The sequence below is a fragment of the Oryza glaberrima genome, chromosome 10, assembly GCF_000147395.1.
Source record: "Oryza glaberrima chromosome 10, OglaRS2, whole genome shotgun sequence".
NCBI classification, from domain to species: domain Eukaryota; kingdom Viridiplantae; phylum Streptophyta; class Magnoliopsida; order Poales; family Poaceae; genus Oryza; species Oryza glaberrima.
In genome coordinates this window covers 3686481-3702872 of record NC_068335.1, presented here as the reverse complement: position 1 = coordinate 3702872, position 16392 = coordinate 3686481, and the positions used below count along the sequence as shown (strand labels likewise).

Here is a 16392-nt window from a genome sequence, read left to right as displayed (position 1 = left end):
ATGTACAAGTTTGCATTGCTATAAAACACAACAGGATATATTTACATCATAATATCTGTTTTGAACATGGATTATACAGCTGGATAACATATACTAGAAGGCTAGCCGTATATTTTAGAAAATAAAAAGAACTAACTTTGGTGAATGGTGATGAGGCTTACAAATCGAATTTGAGGAAACTAATATTTGTGTATCTCACCATGTGGAGGCTAGAAAATTTCTCCGGTTCTATAAAAGAATTGCTTCGACTCTGCACCATGACACGATTTCGAAGACGCTCATCTCTGCTGGAGAGCTGGCAATCAGTAAAGATAGAGGGCCAGTATGCCGGGAATTGAAGACGAATTCTCACGAGGCATGGCGTGTGATCCCAATCACCAGAGTATTGGACCTGGCTGAGCTCTTGATCCTTCCCAGTTCACTGAAAAATCCATAACAGACTGACTATAAGGGTTGAGGTTAAAATTGCAACATTAATCAATTTACCAACTATGCGAATGAATTGGTACTGGTATTCCAAAGGAAGGTTATAACACGACCATGGATTCCTGCTGCCTCCGAAACCCATCGTTTGTTGGTGCATGATTGATTTTTTTATATTTATATTTATATTTATTTATTTATTTTGTGGGGGTGCATGATAGATTGAACTTCTGAACTTCCTCAAAAAAATGTCAATCTATTTCCAGATGTGTGCAAAACAACACTGAGTGCCACGCTTTGTTGTTCAGTCCAGTAGCATAAGGATGCCCTTTTGTACCTCGATCTTGATATAGGAGTAGAGATATCAAGATTCAAGAGGATGGCTCTTTAAAGAAGTGGAAATTATAAAGAAATATGTTTATTTATATACCCTGTTCGTTTCTGCTTGTAGCATAGGATAAAATTTTAGATTACCGTGGCACACTTTTCAAGCTGCTAAACGGTGTCTTCCGTTTGAAAACTTTCTATATGAAAGTAGTTCTAAAATATCAGATTAATCCATTTTTTCAGTTTGTAATAATTAAAACTCAATTAATCACACGTTATTATTACCTCGTTTTGCGTGAAGTACTTAATCTTTATCTTCATCTTCAAGAGATTCAAACACCACCTTTAAGGTTACTTAAATTATAGGTTACTTAAATTTTAAGGTTAATTGGATCATGCCACTGCAAATGTGGTAAATCAGAAAAATACCACTACTATTCGCGTTATCGGATAGGTGCCACTAAAAATTTTTAAAATTAGGACCATGTCACTCCCGTCACTATTTCCGTCCTTCTCTCTCACGTCGTCATCCTCTCACATCTGCACAGGGAGAAGGCGACGCAGCGCCGGCGAGCGGAGAGGATGAGGCAGCGTCAACAAGCGGTGAGAGGACGAGAGGACGGGGAGAAGGCAAGCGGCGAGGATGAGGAGGCACTAGCAAGCAGCGAGAGGATGAGGCCGCTGCCGGCAAGGATAGTCGAAACATGGGGAGCGGGAGCGGCCGCGGCCGCCTCCGGCTAGGATGTTTGCGGGGAGGTTACGGAGGTCGCGGAGGGGAGTGGCCGTCGCCGAGAATGGTCGCGGAGGCGGGTGCGAGCACAGCCGTCGGCGGCGAGGACACTCGCGGGGAGGTCGTGGAGGTCACCGAGAGGCGCGGGGAGAGGGCACGGCTGCTGCCGGCGAGGAGGCTCGCGGGAAGGTCGCAGAGGGGCGTGGGGAGCGAGTGCGGCCGCTGCCGTGGACGGTTGCGGTGGCGGGCACGGGCGCAGCCGCCGCCGGCGAGGACAGTTGCGGAGGGCGCGGGGAGGGCGGAAGAGCTCCTCCTCTCGCCGCTCCTTCCCATCCGCCGCTGTGCTGCCCTCCTCCGGCGCCGTGCTACCGTCCTCTAGCTGCCCATGCATCCGCCGTCGAGACGAGGACAACAAGATGAAGACGGAGACGGCAAAAAATGCGACAGAGAGGACGGAAATCATGATGAAGTGACATTATTCTAATTTTAGAATATTACAGTGGCATGCATCTACCCGATTTCATGAATAGTAGTGCCTTTTTTTTATTTGCTACATTTGTAGTGGTATGGATCCAATTAACCCAGCCCTTGGCATAAGAAATGAACACTGGCTTACTACAGTAGCCACATTGATTCTGCAAGAGAAAAGACATACACGGCAAGAGTGGTCATGCACAGCAAGAGTACGCATTGGACTGGTCTCAACTTGTGAACCATGAAGTTCTGAATGGAGAAATGGAACTAAACAATGGAGCTAAAAATTATAGTTTCTTAACAGTAATGAACACTTAGAAGAAAGAGGTTTTCAGCAGCGCCATCACTTCATCGGTAGTCACGGCTGTGGCTTCTAGTATTACTTTTTCGATAATGTTATCCAGTGCAACCTCTTCGTGACAGATCTCTCCGTGATGTTTATTATGCCAAGGAAAGGGGCCGGGGGTAACTTATTTGTGGAAGAAAAAGTGTAACAGGTAATGACATATGCAAATTAATTCGCCTTGATGTTGTACAACATTATACATCTATTAGCCAACATTGCTACAGCACCGTACGTTTGATACCAGCTTCTAGCTTAAGCTACTTCATCGATTTTCGTGAACATACTTTCGAAACCAAAAAGAACGCGTCTTTTATAAGTTCAAAAAAAACACGTCTTTTGTATAAAAAAAATTCTGTACAGAAGTCCTTTCAGAAAAACCAAATACATTCGCTTTTCATGTTTTTAATGATTGATGTTTAATTAATACTCCCTCCGTTTAAAAATGTTTGACACCATTGACTTTTTAGCACATATTTAACCGTTCGTCTTATTCAAATTTTTTTGTAAAATATGTAAAAATATATGTGTACATGAAAGTATATTTAACAATGAATCAAATGATATGAAAAGAATAAATAATTATTTAAATTTTTTTAATAAGACGAATGGTCAAACACGTACTAAAAAGTCAACGGTGTCAAATATTTTGAAACGGAGGGAGTATGTGCTAAGGTTAATGGCCCCATCGTTTCGCTTATCCACAGAATAAACCAAACAACATATTTGCAAACGAAAAGTAATTTGTGAATAAAACTTTTATATATGTGTTTTTAGCGATTTAAAAAGACTGAAAAATAAACTTTGATGAAAAAATAGCCCAGTAGCGAATAGAGAATTGCCATTCCCAATTCCTCGCGAAGGCGCCAACAAGTAGCGACCTCCCATCGCCGTGGTCGCCGCCGTGCCCGCTCACCGCATGACTGCATCCGATTAGCCGAGACGAGGCCTCGAGGGATGGCGCTGACATGCGACACGGCACGCGGCCGTGTGCACGAGGGGAGCGGATCGACCATCAAGCCATCGAGTGCCGCGGCCGCAAGTTGAGTTGAAACGCATCTGATCTTCAGCCAGCATGCGGCTCTCCAGACTCCTTTTGCAGTGGAGTCTGAATGTGTGCGATCATTTTTGGTTGGACCGGCCTGAATTCAGGCATTGGTTGATGTTTTTTTGTCATCTGATATCACAAGGTAAGTCTTTCTGTCGATTTTACTGGAACTTCTCCATGGGCCATGGCATCTGAATCTCTCAATAACCACACAATAATGGTGAAAAGCACGCACGCCATCCCCATCCTCGCGTTCCGTATTGTCATCGATCCCCTTTCCTCTCTCGCGCGCCGCCTTCCAGTCTTCTAGATCGCCGCTATTGTCCACCAGCCGCTTGTTCCCCGTAGCGGCGGCACCAAGCACCAAACACCATCCCTATCCCTGCCGGCATCCCACCCTTGGCTCTATCATCCCAGGCCTTTTGTGCTCATCTCCGACTCTCCGCCGGCACAAATTCCAGTCACTGCATGGGTCTTTACCGGTTCGGCCCCACATGTCAGCGGGAGAATCATGCACTAGCTAGCAGCTTCTTGTGCGAGGTGAGAAGGCAATCGAGGCCGTTCCCCTAGCTTGCGCGTGCAAAGCAATAAAGCCTCAACAGCCTGAACCAATAGTCAACTTTGCCAGTCCGGATAAGAGCAAGTTTCAATAGTACAGCCAACTACTAGCTTCAATTCATTTATAGCCAATCTAATAGCTCATTCATATAATAGTTACATACTACATTTATTAATACCTGGTCCCACATGTCATACACACACTGCATTTTGGAGTCCGTGCTACAGCTGGCTACAAATCTGATTTGTAGCCCACTGCTCTTCCCTCTCCTTATTTATCTCCTTAAAATATATTTGCAGCTGGCTTATAGCTTGCTATTGTATCTACTCTAAAACTGCATAGTAACTTAACCAATCTAATTGTGGCACGAAGACAAAGCTACTCAAAAAATACACAGTGATATCTATGGAACACCCAGGATCATCCAACCTGCCGCCCTTGAAGAGGTTAATATTAAGTTCCCCTAGCCATAATTGTGTCATGCATGAAAACACAACAACCCACTTCCTTTACAATATTAATAGCCTTTGTCTTTCTCAGAAGCTATCATCGGCTGATCAACAGTAGTCTCTTTTCTTTTTTGGTTTTAACAATTTTTCGCATATAAAATATTATCTACTTACAGTGTTAATTTCATCGTCGCGAAGTTACTTTAAAAAATTCTATCTCCATAGGTACAAACTTGACATGGTATTTCAAATTTTGTTAAGGATCCAAAATATTAACACTTGGAGTAAATATGATGATAATTAAAAATCAATTTACAATACAGGGACCTTTGTTTACAACATGTAATAGAATTGACAACACAAACATGCATGCCGGTACATCATAATCCCACTTAAAACGTGATCAATTGATTCAGTGTCACGCACTCACACTAATTACTCTGCCGTGGTGAAATGCCAAAAGTGCAGAAGATGACTTTTAAATTTTATTCTTCATAGTGGTGATTAATTTTCCTTCAAACCACGTCAGAGTGGGTTACGCAGCACGATTGACTCTATTGTGACTCCAGGTCCAAAGGCCAGCAACACTCCCCACTCAGGTTGTTGCTGTATGTCTTGTTCCTTCTCCCGACGGCGGCGTAATTCATCAAGAACGAATGCAATTGTTGCACCACTCATGTTCCCGTACTCGCTCAACACTTGGCGGCTTGCCGCAAGCTTACATGGATGCAGTTGGAGCTTGTCTTCTATGTTATCAAGGATTGCACGACCGCCAGGGTGCACTGCCCAGAAGAGGTCGTTCCAGTTAGGATCTGTGTTTCCAACAGATCGAAACGCATCGAGCAAGCACTGATGGATGTTGTCCTTTATCAGTGTCGGCACCTGGATGGAGAGGTGAAAATCTATTCCACTACTAGTGGCCTGCATGCCGAGCGTGTGCTCGGTTCCTGGTATCATGGTTTGTGAGGCGGCAACCATCTCGAATAGCGGGCACTCACCATCGGCTGAGGGATCGGCACCGACGATGACTGCGCCAGCACCATCCCCGAACAGTCCATGGCCAATGATTTTGCTTTCGTCCGGGGTAGAGAAGCATATCAGTGTCAGCTCGGAGCAAGCTACGAGGACACGAGCACCGCGGTTATTCTCGGCGATCTCCTTTGCGAGTTGGAGTGCCCTGCCACCACCTGAGCAACCGTGGAGACTGAGAATGGTGCGAGAAACGGAAGGGCGTAGTCCGAGCAATGAAGCCAATTGGAGGTCGGCACTAGGTGCACGACAGCCTGAGTAGGTGCTGAAGATAAGGTGAGTGATGTCAGTGGCCGGACGGCCCCACTCAGCAATGGCTTTCCGCGCAGCGGACTCAGCAAGCTTGGGGACCTCAGTAGCCACGATGTCTACACGAGTTTCAAGGGAGGGCAAGTGTTTGTCAATGATCTCTGGGTGGACACTGATAAGCTCCGCGTCAAGGTGGATGTAGCGCTTTTCTATACCAGATTTATGACCTGAAATGGAAATAGAAACCCACGTGTATATTTGTTATTACGTTGTAATCGTGAGGTTACATAAAAAATAAAACATATTATTGGGCATTTATACATGCTTCAAATTAAAATATGAATACCAATTATTTTTTGCTTGAATAATTACATGCAAGCACTTTCCTTAAGAAACTTAACCACACATTTGATTTCTCTGTATGCCCTATCCAAATATTTAGGAAGATATACATGTTTAAATTTTCAGAAGAGCGTCATAGTACATGAGTATTATTCGAACAGTACATGATTTGTCTGACGACGTAGTCGTGCATCCATAACCCTACCCACTAATTTCCAAATCATATGTGAGTGCTATTTCAGTAAGATGCATGGATTAATCTTTGTAAGTTTCCTTACTTATATGTACACGAGTTCTGTTGCTTGCATGTGTGATGGTAGGGTGAGGACGTGACAATAGGTGGAACAGCTATCATATTTAACAAAACCATGACAGTAACAATTATTTTTTTGTTCGAACAATTAAAAAACTAATATATGATATAATGAAAGCACTTTTCTTAACAAAATTAAAATCACACATTTAATTTCTATAGGTCCCTATCTAAATGTTAAGGTTTATAGCCTTGTTTTTCTCTACATACCATAAATATATTATTTATGTATGGTTTATAGCGAATGATAGCAGGATACTCCGCGATATGCAAGCATTTGCAAATTTTTCATATTAGAGTTAGTAAAAAATGATTAATAATAATGATGATAAGTGCAATTATCGATCTACTTACATATCCTCTTCATCTTTTCCTTGAGCTCGGTAAGGTGCTCGTTTTTTGTTAGACCAAAGTAGTAGTCGGCAAAGTTATCCTGAAACACGATGTTTTTCGGGTTTGCAGTGCCGATGGCGAGGATCGTTGCAGGACCTTCCGAATGTTGTGTGCCACGGCGGCTGTCAACAATAGCGGCGGTAGTTGCTCCAGGCATGGTCGATGGAAAAGGAAGAACTTGTGCTTATGGAATTAGTTGCCTGTAGAGGAGAAATAGGTGGATATGCGATGCGTCTATGAATGAAAACTCTTGCAGTTGGCTGTTGGCTTTATACTAGTTGATCGATAACCTGGTCCTGTTAGATCCCAAATATGTTTCCATTATTAAATGACACAAAAAAATTACTAGTACTAAAGAAAACCTTCACATGTTCTATGGGGTGTTTAAAACCGCAATAAATTTTCTATTGACAACATAATATAACCTGAACAAAATCACATGAGAGATTTTATTTGTTTTGGATCGTGTGGTCTGCATTACGAAGCAGCTACTACGGTCTGGAGTATGGACATTGTTTTCCACTGGTGTGATTAGCTTGATCATCGTGCAAAGCAGTCATCCCCAGCTTTAGGAGCTGTGCTTACATTTAATATCGGAGAAGCTGCAACCTGGCCGATGATCAAGGAATTTTTTTTTCTGCACAATCACCATACTCCTGCATTAAGCTTATTCTTCTGTATCAAATGAGTGATTCACAGGAAATCAAGGACCAAATCGTGCTCTGGAGATTATAAGTCATAATAATGTTCTTATTTATGCTCTAGGATTAGATCGATCTCGAGCATATTTTCTTATTACCTTGCAATCGCCCAGATTTAAATATAATCCAAAATTATAATTGAGATGTTAAATAATTAACTTCACAATCAACCCTGCATCTCATAAACATATTGTTGGCCTGGCCACGAGAATCAAGCACCCAATAAACAATATATGGATCAACTCATGACCGTGGCGTGTTAAGCCCCTGGTGATGTGTTCATGATCGTCGGAGATTAAATGCAGAGAGATATGCCACGGTATAAAAAAGGGTATCGCATGTTCTAGGATATATATCTGCTGCAGATGTAACCTGGACTTTTAAATGCATACGAAGATGGCTGATGTCGTCTCAGTGTCATTAACTGCCTGTGAAAAAAAAAATCCTTTCTTCCTATAGAATTTGGTACTCACTACAAATCATTTGCTACTATAAAGCTTAAAATCTATGAGGCCACATCATCATCTACAAATCATTTACTTTTGTAAAGCTTAAAATCTGTGAGCCCGCATCATCATCTAACCCTTGCTATTAGATCAACTAAGGAGATAGCCCACGCACATGCGTGGGTATCTTATTTATGTTCCATAAATTTTATTATTGGAAAGATGTACCAGTGAACTTAACAAAAAATATTATTTGTAAACAATTTAAATATCGTAAAATCTAATTTGAGAGCCCTCTCGTTTTAGCGCTATCGCTCGCCTTATCATGGAGTCCTTCTACATGGTCCTCGCAGTCGCAAGCGTGGCTTTCTGGATAAGGATCCAGATGAAACCACTCCAACCACATGTTATAGCAATTCCTGGTTCACAGAGAGTCATAGAGAGAGAGAGGCTACAGTTCGTCCCCTATATCTTTTTCCTCTTTAAATAAAGTTTTCTCTCAAATTACTTATCCAATCTACAATCCGATTACACCATTGTGTTTATTACAATTAAATCTTCACAACAAGATCTTATATTATTATATTACGGTAAAAAATTATTTATATTTGAAAATTACTTTTATTATATACGTAAGTTACTTTTATCATATATATATATATATATGTTACTTTTAGATTTGACTAAATTACTTCTTAGACATATAAAAGTAAATTCAACAAACTCTAAAAGTAATTTACATATATTATAAAAGTAACTTAAAACAAAACGGAAGTAACTTTGTCACGACATTAGAAGTAAATTTATTGTAGGGATAAAAATATAACTTTATCTAGAAATTAAATTTAATCAGCACAGATCAATGTACGTAAGTTTAACAATTTTTAAAAGTAACATCAATGTTAATTGGAACTAACTTTTGCATGGTTCAAGTTGAAAGGAGATAGTAGATGGAGTACAAACTAGCTACCACTAGCTACGTAGTCACGTCCAATGAAAAAATGCATTAATTAATGTTACTTTATTTTTGTTATAAGTTACTTCTATAATATATGTAAATTACTTTTAGGCTTTATTGAATTTACTTTTATAGGTCTAAAAAGTAATTTAGTGAAATCTAAAAGTAATTTAGATATATTATAAAAGTAATTTATTATTTTTCATCAAAATATAATCATGTGAGATGTTGTTATAAAGATTTAATTGTTATGAACACAACAATGTAATCGGATCGTAAATCGGATGAGTAGTTTAAGAGAAAATTGTATTTGAAGTATAGGTGGATAGTGCCTCTCATAAATGGAGTGGTAACTAGCTGTGTAGTCACGTCCTTTAAATATATGATCTTTATCTTAAAAATGTTTGATATTGCTGATTCTTGACATGACGTTTATGTTTATAGAATTATCAAGATCTTGGTCTATTGCTAATTGTGCTGTCATCATATTAATATCTTATAAAATTATGCAACCATATTTTCTTCTTTTGAATATGGGTATTTGACATTTCTAAATTAAATGTTAGTATCAATTATCCTAACAATCAATCCCATATCCGGACATTGAAATATTTAAATCTAAATCATATTCGATATAACGACTTAGTTTGGAGTCTTTTCTTATCGCATGTATTATTACTCATTATTGTGATTATTTTTCTTATTTACGAAAATAGCAATGATAAATTTCAAACTGGTTATTTGTAATTGTTTATCTACTGTCAATAAATAAGTAAATGTGTGATTGTCGGAGGGTGAACTCCTAGAGCGGGGGACTAAGGAGCCCCCTAGTTCGGCTGGGGGTAGCGGGTGAGAATTGAGGTTTGGTGGATGGAGTGATGTGGAGGGGGTTGGGCCCCTTATGAGCCCAATTGCTTTTCCCTGCGATGTCATAAAATATCTGTTCATAAATTATCTGTTGCACAATTGCATTTCCCTGCGATGTCAATATATATATTGAATTTTTTCAGATACATCTAGTTTTTTATCTCTCGTTGATAGCTTCGCATCTAAAAACGTGCAAAGAAAATTTCAAGGTTGTAAATAGTCTTAAATAAAATATTGCTCTTGGATGCTCTTTCTAAGTTCTTATGTCCCCTTTTAAATCTCGCCCTGGGCTACAAAGTTCTCAGGATCGGCCCTAATCACATGCTATGTTCAGGGGTGGATCTAGGATCGATGAGAGTGGTGAGGACTTGAGCCTTCGCCACTGGTAATAGAACCAGGTGAGAACCCTCACAGAGCCCCACTATTTTTTTCCATTCACAGACAAGGAGAGATATATGTCTGCTATTTCTCGCTAGATCCATTAAAGGCTATATTATTGGGCGAGTCCCGTGTCTTGATGGAGTTTTTATAAGAGCACGTTAGCAAGTGCCATAAACTTAATTATCTATCTTTAGCTTTTCAAATAAAAAATTCATTTCGAACACTAGGGTCTGTTATCTAAAATATTAGGAAACATTATATGCAAAAATAACAAACTTTCTGCTCAGGAATTTTATCCACAAATATCCTTTTTTTACTTATATATGAACATTAAGGCCAATTGCCCATATGGCCATATATGCCACTAGGGTTTGAGCCAATTGCAATTCTGCCATTACTTTTTGGCTAATTGCTGCTGTGCGATGTAGAAATTATTGCAATCAACTATATATACCGTTTAAAAAAAAAAACTATATATACTAATGAATTGGTACGACCGGATCAAAAGGAAGGATATAACATTAACCATAACATGGGATTGCTGCTGCCACCTAAGCCCATTGTTTCTTAATGATTGATGATCAAACTTCTGATTAATGTACTCCAAAAATTGTCGATCTATTTTATTTGAAATTTTGCATAGTTCTCTGTTTCTTTTGCTGCAGTGCACAGAAACAGTACGTAATAACTCATAGAAGTGAAATGAATTTAGCAAACAGCCACTACTACATAATCCCTTAATAAGGGATGGCATATAGTTGCCGGTTTTGATTGAACCGGCACCTATGCCAATTTATAGGTGCCGATTCACAAACAAAGCCGGTACCAATGCTAATTTGTAGGTGCCGGTTTCTTTTAAAAATGATACATCTTAGGACGGAGAGCCGACGAAGGGATAAGCATGCCACGTCCACCCCCACCCCAATAATATCTCGGCCATCCCTCCATCTCCTCTCTCCTTGTTGTTCTTCCTCCGTTCTCTGCGCCCCTCCTAACTAAATCTCTCCACGCTCTCTCTTGCTTCTTCCTAACCTCACTGACACACACACACACATGTTTCTCCCTCTCCTCACACTTGTGACACACAGAGAGCAACGACGCCTATCACCGAGCAGCCCCTGGCTTCACTATCCCCCGACGTCCACAACGGAGGCAGCATGATCTGATTGCCACGGGCTTGAGGGGAGGACAGAGGTACCCGGCATCCACAACGGCAAGCGGCGGTGCCCTCCCCTCGGTAGCTGGCTTGCACTACTAGAGAAAGGGACTAGTGCAACCGGGACGGACAATTCGGGACCATCTTTAGTCACGGTTGAAATAACTAGAGTAAATATGCCAAGTAAAAAAATGTGTGGATTGTAGGATTCGAATACAAGATTTATCACCTCAGCCCTCACACGCGTTACCATCCCACATACTACACACATCTGAGTTGGATAGAGATGCTTTCTTTTAAAACTAACAAGATTTATCACCTTAGCCCTCACACGCGTTACCATCCTACCTACTACACACATCTACCCTATAATTCACCAACTGGGTCTTACATCCTTTATACTTCATTCATCAAATCCTACGCTCCGTATTCATTCATCCCGATCGAACGATCCAGATTGACTCACCTCGCCTACCCCGCGCCTGACCCCACGGGCCTGCCTCCCCTACCAAGCGCGGACGCATCTCCTTGCCCTGCACGCGCAATCGACGTGTTGTGCCCCCCTCAGGAGCGCACTGCCACCAACCCTAATTGCCGTCGCCTCGTAGGCCGTCGATCCGCCACCGCTGGCCTTCGTCACGCCGTTGCCAGTCTCCATCGCGCCGCCGTCGTTTGGTCTCCAATGAGCCTCCATCATCTGCTATCCGTCGCGCCGCCACCGGAATCCCCTGCCGACCAGTATCCCTCACCGTGACGCCTTCCTCGCCTCAGTCAGGGCCACGGACAAGCTCGACGGGCGGCCACAGAACTAGGGCACCGGGCGGCCTTCCTCCAGGTCGCCATCTTGTGGATTTTCTGCCGTGATAGCATATTGGGATTTGTAGGGGGGTTTTTCTGTGTACAGAGTTGAATTCTTGTCTGTTGATGCTAGCTGCATCTTGCTTGTCCACAGGTTAACCCCGATGGGAGTACGGGACATCAATGGATACATGGTTATGGCAATTACGAGCAACATCAGCAGGAGCCTCCATAGCAGCAGGAACCCACACAGCAGGTATGAGATTGAAATGCTACGCAGTCGTCCACATTTTTCTCATCATACATACATACACTGTAGAAGTTCACTTCTTTAATTTCGATTGAACAAACAAGCATTGTTGTACATTTGCTTTGTGAACTGTTGGCCCAAATTGCACGTAGTTCCTGTTTTCAGGCTTTCTAAATTATTATCCAGTTCTTTCAATCTTTTTATAGCTCCACTGTTCTGTTGCATGACAGAGATCATGAGTTTGACAGATTGTTTGGTACCTAGCAATTGTTTTGTGTAGTTTAATGTGACTTATTTAACCCTAATTATACTTACATTGTAATTGCATTATAAATATTACATTTGATGGATTTTTATGGAGGATTTTCAATCAAATGTTAGCCATGAAAAAGGGAGTTGGTTGATCTACATTTACCTATTATGCTCTTCCTCTAATCTTGTAATAAGGCAAATGCTCTAATTATAATTATTCATCAATGATAATAGATTAATAAACGGTTTTAATTTTTTTTGTTGCATGCATGTATGTATAAAAACAGGCACCGTTGGACAGGCAGATTTTAATTAGGGCCATCTTTGGGATTAGAATTGCTTAAGTTCATTTTTAGATAAGAAGAAAGAAAAGTAATGTACGTCAGTCCAACATGCAGCATAGAAGTTCAGGATTTATAACCTGAAAGAATTTTCTCAAAATTTTTATCTGAAAAATTCCTGAGAGACTGAAATTCGATAAAGTTTTCAGTCCTAAGAAACCAATTGCTTTAACTATATTGGACTTGGTTATGGTTGGATGAGACGCTGTGGTTGACAGGTCTCTATAATTAATGTTAATTTCTATCGGTTGGGCGCAGCGTGGCACTCATCTTGCCGTAGGGACAAACCAAGGCAGATTTCAGGTTAGGCATCCCGCTCATCTGAAATGATCAGATAACATGTTCATTGTTAACCAAAATTTTTGACTGCTTCAAGAATGCGGGACTACTTAAGGTATTATTAGTTGATGATCGATGAACTTTGCCCTCTATTTCTTGGTTGATTGCTTTTACAATTAAAAAAATCAATTGGTTATGACTTATAACATCTGCATTTGATTTTATATTGATTTCTCAACTCCGTGTGTTCCATTTAACTGAAAATGGATTGCCACTATTTGTTTTATTCCATATTCATGCAAATTCAGTTGGGAGGCCTATAACCCTTATGTGGCCTATAACACCCTTATGTAGGTATTGCTTTCTTGTCTCAGAATTAGAATGTGACTGCCCTTTCATGACCATGTAAGCAATGACTTAGAATTGTCGAGACCAATGTGGATGCTCCTTTTATTTGCAGTAATTTGGCATTCTTTTGTGTACCTCACTACAATCAGTTGAATATCCTGATAGGTACTGATTTATTATAATTCTAAAGGTCAAGCTAACAAATTTAATATTTGTTTAAAATTGCAATGCATGTCAACTTATTTCTTAAGCAAGGTATATTTTGGATCCGAGATGAACATATTCTTAACCATATTCACTCCAATCAAAGCAAGTGGAATGTGGGATGTTGTGTGAGAAACAGAATTTGAATGTTTACAGGGTTTAGCTTTTATTTTGAGTTTGGCCATGCCAGGTCAATTTTTGGCATTTCAATGTCTATGCACTTGGTCTTATAATGCTTTTGAAATGAATGTCTGGATCTAATCATGCAATGTGTCTTCAATTTATTTTTACCCCGCCACACATGGACATATATTGTCCTTAGACTTGTGTCGAGGTGATTAGGGCTGTTTTCTTTTGGAGAGGTTGGGAACCCCTTCCCTCCGTACGGAAAATGGAGCGATAGATTAACATGTGATTAATTAAGTATTAGTTATAAAAAAACTTAAAAAACAGATTAATATGATTTTTGAAAACAACTTTCCTATATAAACTTTTCGCATAACGCATACCGTTTAGCAATTTGAAAAGCGACTCATGTGAAAGAATTTAGCCTAGATATAGTTGATTGTCTTAAATTATTTTTTTCAGACAATATGATATTTTTGCCCTTTGTCTTAAATTAATATTTGAGACTGATTCTAGAAATGTAATTTGACTAACATGAAATTTAATAATATAATTTATTAATCAAAATATTATTACACCATAGCGTTAGCACGGGCAAATTACTAGTCTGACTTGGATAGAGATGCTTTCTTTTAAAACTAACCCTAGAGGCATCTTTAGTCCGGGTTGGTAACACCAACCATGACTAAAAATATCTTTAGTCCGGGTTGGTGTCACCAACCGGGACTAAAGATCAATGTTTAGTCCAGGTTGGTGCTATGCTACCAATCGGGACTAAAGGTCATCCATCTTTAGTCGTTGTGGGCCTGACATGGCATGACATTTATTGAACCGTAGCTAAAAATGATCTTTAGTGCTGGTTCCTATTCAAACAGGGACATATGTAATTTTTGCCATATGGGCAAATATCAGTTTTACATTAGTGTTGGGGGTGGCCCGATCCTACCACGTCTAGCATGGAGGCGGCCCAACCTTGCTGCACGAGCTTGCAGGGAGGTACAGCGCGCCGACAATGGCAGGAGGTGGTGCCCATTCGATTAGTTTGTGATGAATATTCTTGTGTTCTTGTGCTTGTTTAGGATGTTGGATGGTAAATGTTTGTTTGATTATGTGATGAATGTTCTTGTGTTCTTGTGCTTTCCAATATATTTTAGTTCGATTTGGAGGATCGACTCGAATCGAGCCGAACCTACTTTTTTTTCTTTTTGCAAATCGAGGAACCCATTGATGCCGGTTGTTATTGGTTTCCCCTACAAGGTGTCAGGGAAACCGGTACATAGAGGAGCTTCCAAGTGGCACCCATTTAGTATTCTGTAGCAGTGAGCAAAAAATTATCTGTAACATTCTGTCACCTCAAGCTTTTCATTCTTCCCTAGTTCTAGCTTTGCCCGAACAAAATTTTTATCGTGATGGTTCTCCGATATCTATAGCCAAAGAAAAGAGTTTAGAGTTCAGAACACAAAAAACTCGGTATTGAGTCTGCTGCCAACCTCCCACAGATCAATCGCCACCTCCTAGATGGAGTGGGCGCCTGTGCGCGTGGTGAAGGAAGGAGGCAATACTACCAAGGAGCTAGAGTTTTTCATCGTGGTTGCACAATCTGATGCGGAGGAGCCCCAATTAATCTTTGGTTCTACAGCAGAACCTTCAGGTGGATATAATGCAGACAAAGGGTAGATGTTGGAATTGCATCACTACAAAAATTGGCATGACATGCTGCCAACGTTGCCAAGGAAGGAAATAGCAACCATGGCATTCCAAATACCTCCTATGCCTAATGTAGTGCGTGGTAGAACCTCCCATGAACATATAAATTCAAATTATCCATCTGTTTTCGTGTGTGCAGAATTACAACTGCACCCTTTCCGGTTTGCTTCAGTAGCTTGATGCTCCTTTGTGGCTCTTGATATAAATAGTCATGTGGGAAGGGAGATATGGAAAGGATGATTTCTTAAAGAAACACAATAACTACAAAGAATGCATTTATGTTTAAACTTTAAACTGGCCCTATCCAACCACTTCTAAGGGAAACTTCTTAAATTTTAGTCCTCGATACTGCTGGCTAACTGCGGTAAACTATAATTTTCTTTCAACCATATTTTGTTTGAAAATATATTTTATGCCCAATGGAAGTAAGCGACTTCCCATAAGGCTCCAATTGCTGTTGATTACTACAGGAAGAATAAGCTGGTATTTGGAACACCCAATGCCCTAGGCAAAAATATTTATTTTTTCGAACCCATAATAAGGAAATAATGGTGACATTCTTCGCCTTCCTTCTCTTCCAAGTTCCTGCAGATACACACCAGGCATCATACCCTAGCTAGTAACCCAGATGGGAACGTTGATCTCTGGCTGAACACAGGAATAGACAGCATTAGAGAAGAGGGTTGCAACACTCATTGTTGCATGAAACTGCACAATTTACACAAATGTTGCAGAAGAAATTTGCGTGACCATGGGATTCCAGATGTCTCCTAAGCCCAGTATACTGCATGATTGAACTCCTGATGTTCATAGAAATTGCATGTTGTCAATCTATTTTTTGTGTGCTAAGAAAAATAGCTTTGGCATATCCTTTTGTGGCTCCTAATATAGGATAGGAG

General features: G+C 40.5%; 1 protein-coding gene across 1 annotated transcript; it reads right to left on the bottom strand.

Moving 5' to 3' along the window:
* Positions 1–4681: 4681 nt before the first annotated feature.
* Positions 4682–6891, bottom strand: LOC127753239 (bisdemethoxycurcumin synthase-like). The gene is made up of 2 exons (XM_052278715.1): positions 6641–6891; positions 4682–5858 (listed from the first exon to the last, which is right to left on the bottom strand). The coding sequence occupies exons 1-2, from the start codon at positions 6834–6836 to the stop codon at positions 4879–4881; spliced, it is 1176 nt and encodes a 391-aa protein (XP_052134675.1). The 5' UTR covers positions 6837–6891; the 3' UTR covers positions 4682–4878.
* Between the last annotated feature and the right edge of the window lie 9501 nt (positions 6892–16392).

What these genes read in the sequence shown, in the direction of transcription:
- LOC127753239 (XM_052278715.1), bottom strand. Translation starts at nt 6,836, where the DNA reads ATGCCTGGAGCAACTACCGCCGCTATTGTTGACAGCCGCCGTGGCACA. An exon ending in GGAAAAGATGAAGAGGATAT is followed by an intron (nt 5,859 to 6,640) that starts GTAAGTAGATCG and finishes TTTCCATTTCAG; the next exon opens with GTCATAAATCTGGTATAGAA.